The sequence below is a fragment of the Morone saxatilis genome, unplaced genomic scaffold, assembly GCF_004916995.1.
Source record: "Morone saxatilis isolate NCDOM2014 unplaced genomic scaffold, NCSU_SB_2.0 Contig12, whole genome shotgun sequence".
In the NCBI taxonomy this organism is placed as follows: domain Eukaryota; kingdom Metazoa; phylum Chordata; class Actinopteri; family Moronidae; genus Morone; species Morone saxatilis.
The window spans coordinates 20777594-20783515 of record NW_023339674.1 but is presented as its reverse complement, the minus strand read 5'-3'; the positions used below and the strand labels follow the sequence as shown (position 1 = coordinate 20783515).

Here is a 5922-nt window from a genome sequence, read left to right as displayed (position 1 = left end):
AAGCTTGCTGACATCATGCTTCAGTTCACGGTTGCTAATTCTGACTCGCAATTCTTTTGAGTGCGGTTAGCAAACGTCAATTCCATGCTTATTCAGCAGATAAAGTCAGCTGTTCATCGAGGTCTTATAAGATCATTTTGTTATAACAAATAGTTATCAGAAGCAGATGATCTGGCTTCCTACCTGAGCGTGTAATGGGCTTCTGTAAGTTGCTCCTCCATGAGTAACCAACAATCCGCTGTGGTCTAAGTTTGTATAAGGATGAAGGACAAAGCCCTGTAAAGGCATTAAAACCCTCTGTCTGCTTTGGTGACTGCATGATTAAGATCAATATCTGTGTAATGCGCTGGTTACCTGGAGAAGTTTTTGAAGTGTAAAAGTACAAATTAAGATTTTCTCACAGTGTCCCGTGCACCATGTTTTCTTTTTTGGGGTTGCCTGTTCTTGATTTATTAGCGGGCCCCACGGGCAGTATCTCTTATCGAGGCCGATGGGTTCTCTTTTTTTGAGCCCACAAGGCTTGAAAACATCTTAACTTGCCTCCCCATTGTTGTGTGCATAAATTGTACCTTCTGCGATTCATGTGGATAATAAGTAAACTGGTCACGCACTTAAAGCTCAGAGGAGCCGGATTTGACGGTTTATTCCATTCAATAATGATGGGGACATGGCAGAGGAGGGAGAAGTAAGAAGGCTGAAGATGCACAATTCACAAAAAAAGAAAATGAAAAGAGGAGTAAAACATCACCAGAGCGGACAGATAAGTTAATAAGGAGAAATAATTGGTCTGATTGCATTACATTATCTGAGTTTGAATGAGACCCAGCGGAGAAGCCAACGGATAGAAAAACATCCAAATGTTTGTTCACCTACCATGAAAGTCCATTTACTTTTATATTTACTTTGGCTGTGTGTGTGTGCTCTTGTGTGCGTGCTTTTTGTTCTTCTGTGTGTGTGAGTGGTGTGTGTATGTGTGTGTATATAATTTATATACCACTCATGTCAGTTACATACTGACAAAGAAGAAAAACAAACCCCTATGGGAAAGAAGAACAGGAGGCAGACAGAGTGCAAGCACGGAGAGGTGGCCAGAACACGGAGCAGTGAGCAATGCACAACAGGGCGTGGTGGCCCGGGCGGCTGCAACGAGAAAGAACCAAAGTGCCAGACTAGATCCACTAAAATCTATCAATTGGTAGCCCTGGGCAGACAATCTCAACTGTCATTTTCAAAAGGGCGAGCAAGGGACGAGAGAGGCGGCAGGGAGAGCAGGAGTCTGGCAAAGGGGCGGGGACGGAAGCGGGGGGAAAAAGGGCGAGAGGGACACAAGGGAGAGCGCCGGGAGAGCCGAAGGGGGCGCAAGGCAGAGGACGGCGGGAAGGCCCCCGCGACAGGGGAGAGCGAGCAAAAGAGAGGAGGCGCGGCAGTGGTTCAAGTGTGTGGTTGACCTGGTTACAAATCTAACAAGTTGCTTTGGAATAAAGTGAGTAATGCCCTATAATGTTTTATTCTATGCTTAACTATATATTTAATATAATATATAATATAATATATATTAATATACTAATTCTATACTATATATATATATATAAATAATTATATATACACACATACACACACACCACTCACACACACAGAAGAACAAAAGCACGCACACAGAGCACACACACACAGCCAAAGTAAATTAAAAGTAAATGGGACTTCATGTTTAGGTGAACAAACATTTGGATGTTTTTCTATCCGTTGCTTTCCGGCTGGTCTCATTCAACTCAGAATGAATCAATCAGACCCATTATTTCTCTTTACTTTTCGTGTCCGCTCTGTGATGTTTACTCCCTTTTCATTTCCTTTTTTGTGAAATGTGCATCTTCAGCCTTATCACTTCTCCCTCTCTCTGCCATGTCCCCATCATTTGAATGGGAATAAACCGTCAATCCGGCTCCTCTGAGCTTAAGTGCTGTGACCAGTTATACTTATTACCACATGAATCGCAGAGAGGACAATTTATGCCACACAACAATGGGGAGGGCAGTTAATATTTTTCAGCCTTGTGGCTCAAAAGAGACCATCTGCCTCGATAATAGATACTGCTGGGCCCGGCTATATATCCAAGACAGGCCAGACTCCCCAAGAAAACCTGGTGCACGGTGACACTTGTAGAAAATCTTTAATTTGGGTATCTTTTACACTTCAAAAGCTTCTGCCAAGGTAACAGAAGGCATTACACAGATATTGATCTTAATTCAATGCAGTCACTCAAAGTCAGACAGATGGGTTTTTAATGCCCTTACAGGGCCTTTGTGCTCATCTTATCACAACTTTAGACCACAGCGGATTGTTGTATTACTCATGGAGGAGCATCTTAGCAGAAGACCCATTTACACGCTTCAGGTAGGGAAGCAGATTCATCTGGCCCTTTGATACGACTATTTGTTTATAACAAATGATCTAATAATTGACCTTCTGATGAACAGCTGACTTTATCTTGCTGAATAAGCATGTAATTGACTGTTTGCTAAACCGGCCTCCAAAAAGAGATTGTCGAGTCAGAGCTTAGCAACCGTAACTAAGCATGGGATGTCAGTCAAGCTTGTTGAAGCAATGTACATGGTGCTGTATTAAGAGTGATACATATTCGGTCTATGTTTTATTTTTTTTACAATGAATAAACAAAAATAAATAAACAGGAGCAAAAGTGTATGGAATGGGTTAAAGAGTATGTTTTTCTGCTCTAGTGTGAGCTGCAAATGTTAGCATGCTAGTAGTAATAGTAACCCAGCATTATTTCCAAAGACATGTCATGAGCTAAATGCATTAGATAGAGCTATGTTTGCTGAACTGGTAAGTTATTCCACAACCTAAAACTCATTCCTCTTTTAAAAGTGAAGCACACGGTTTATAAAGATTAGAACCACTTGTTTTACTTATCCTAGTATCTTCTTTCTATAGAAATACCATCCAAGGGTTATTTTAGAATGACATTTTAATTATATTTGAATTACTATAACTTAATTAGAATCGTCGTTTCACCTGACAGAATTCATGGGCATTGGCTGGAAATTAGAAAGTTGGTTTTGTTCACTCTGGTGTAAAATTTAAAAACAACCATTTGCTCAAAAAACTACTGCAAATTTCAAATGATCGAACCTGTCGCTGTTATCACTGTAGACTATGTGCCGTACAAGAACTAAAAGTTTGACAGATGTAGCAACAGTAACAAAAGGGGACTGGGCCTTTGTGAATGAATGAGTGCTATAAAACCTGCTCTCGCTGTGTTAAAGTAAGCTTTTCTGGACTGATAAATCTATCAACTGTAATTTAAAGCCACTATGAAGTGCCTGAGTAAGTGTGACCCTCATGCATGAATTTCATTTTTCACACCTCACCTGTTCCTGAGCTCTGGGACTTCTCCACAAGGAATTCTCGAATTTTTTCCACCCACAGATAAAGGATGCTCTCCCCCATGTGCTCCCTGTTAAAATTTAAATATTTCCATATGAATTGTTTAAGGGACACAGACCACAAAGAAATCGCCCTGTGGAACCATGAAAAGCTTTTGTTGCAGCTAATATCACTCTACAGTACCTCTTTGTGAAGTCAGAAATTACGAGAAGCACTCACACATAGAGGTCCTCCAGGCTGTTTGCCAATTTGGCCCTCTCAGGGCCTCGCAACCACGCTGCACTACAAAAGCCGAGAACAAATAGAGGGTTATTGACTAGGATGAAGAGTGGATTTTTGAGTGGGATGTTGTTCTATCAGTTCAGCACATCATCGCAAGATTAAATTTGAAAGGCAAATAGACTTACTTGATCTGGTAGATGGGGGGAGATACGCTTGGATAATCAGGTGGGAGAATTATCTGATCAATAAGGAACAAATAAAAAAACTGGATTACAGGCAAACTTCAATGCCAGAGACGTGTGACTAATATGCAAGATTTTCTTTTTGTCTACCTGCAAACATGCTGTTAGTTTTGGCTCGTCCAAGTCATCGGATACTTTGATGCAAAATATTCTGGATGCTTCATCTATAACACACCACTCATCCCCATAGATGGAAGACAGAGCCTCTACCTCTTCAATCTGATTGAGAGGAAACAATAACACAATCATTAATTATGAATGAATCTGTAAAGTCGTTTCAGCATTTGGACCAGGGATATACTGAAGGCTTTAAACTCTAAAATATATAATCAAAAAACTGACTTGACGACCGACGTGGTGCCATAGTTTCCAAATCCAAACAATGATGGTAGCTCAGTTTATATGACATGGTACTTAAACTTAACATTTTCACTTATATGTTTCTATATTGATGTTACATTGTGTCATTTTATATTTTTCTACATAATAGCATGATAAAACAAAACCAACAAGGGGATTTGACTTTTCAGGCAATCTGGATAGGAGAAATGTAGTTGAAACTTGCGATACAGTTTAAAACCTTTTTCTATTGTTCAACACACACAATATGGTGCTTTTGTGTGTCTTGGAGGATTGTGCAAATACCTTCAGAACAATGTTATTGTAAAAGCCTTCTGGGTTTTTTTTAAAGGTCACCAGCCAGGTATTCATTTCTCCAAAAAAAAAAACACGTGTTTAAAGGACCAGTATGTAGGATTTAGGGACATCTAGCGCTGACAGGGCTACTGTAGAAACACAGCGGTTAAACATGGTGGACGCCGTGGAAGAGGACCCTCTGTGGATAAAAACGACTCATTCTAAAATAACGAAAAAACACTGAATTCTTACATTCAGGTGATTATAATGAAAACATAACTATGAATATAATATTCATTTCTGCCAACAGATCCTCCCAGATGTTACACACTGGACCTAATGTAACCAAATGTAATGGCAATACATGGGAGACCCTAACTGGGGCTCCAGCAAAGACACTGGGTAAAAACAAGCTGTTTTAGCAGTTGAATAATGAGTGCTTGTGATAGTGTTAATTTGTGTTCACATTTTGTCTTTTTTCATGCTGTTTTGGCTGCATTGTGTTAATGTGTGGCCTCTGTGTGCACCATGCAGCACCTGCTGAGCTTCAAACATCAAATGGATATGTGTTAATGAATCCAGACACCTTGGGAACCTCCACTGTGTGTGTGTGTGTGTGTGTGTGTGTGTGTGTTTTGTGTGTGTGTGTGTTTTCCTGGTTTCTGCACCGTCCCCCCGCCTTTTTCCTTCTCCCTCCCTTGTGTCTCCGCCCGCTAGCGCCCCGGGTCTGTTTGTGCCAGATTTGTCAGCCTGCCTGGATTCGCTCTCAGTGCTATTTGAGCTCAATATTAAAACATTGTAAACTGTCCTATTTGGCTTATACGCTCTCTGCAGGCCACATCCAAATACTACAACAAAAGAAAAAAAACTGAACACAACTTGCTGTCCTAACTTTATGTGAAAGCATGGGGGAAGCTTACTTGAGCCTGAAGATCTCCTTCATTGTCCGGATTTATGATGTCGGCCATTTGTGCATTTCATCATCGAGAGTCAGCTATTAAAAATATGAATCTAAGTGAGTCAAAAAACAGATTACATGAAAGTTAAAGCACATGAACTACATGTTGAGACACAGCCTGTGTTTGTGGACGTGTTAACTGCTTCCAGGGCAAAGCTGATTGGGTGCGAGGCGTTTTGGCTTCCGGGTTCTGGTCGCGGACAACATTTTCGACAAATACGATGCAAAAGACGAATAAATCAATCGTAATTTATACTTTTTAATTTCTGCTCAACGTGTAAGGGCCGCGTACACGTCACTGTACGTTTTGCACTGCGTCTGAAAAAAGTGCCGCGGCTTTTATTTTGAAAGGCTTAGACGTTTTTCCCGGTGGAGTTCCGGTCTGCGGAGATCAGCTGATGTCAGTGTAAACAGAAAACAGAGGCGTGTGTGTGTGTGTGTGTTGGTGTGTGAGATAGAGGA

General features: G+C 40.9%; 1 protein-coding gene across 1 annotated transcript in view; it reads right to left on the bottom strand.

Moving 5' to 3' along the window:
- Positions 1-5621, bottom strand: part of impact (impact RWD domain protein) — a gene marked incomplete in the record, with an annotated part of 19292 nt that extends 13671 nt beyond the window's left edge. Inside the window, 5 exon segments of the mRNA XM_035653929.1 lie at positions 3387-3472; positions 3622-3684; positions 3810-3862; positions 3957-4085; positions 5423-5621. Coding sequence (XP_035509822.1) covers positions 3387-3472; positions 3622-3684; positions 3810-3862; positions 3957-4085; positions 5423-5470 — 379 coding nt within the window.
- Between the last annotated feature and the right edge of the window lie 301 nt (positions 5622-5922).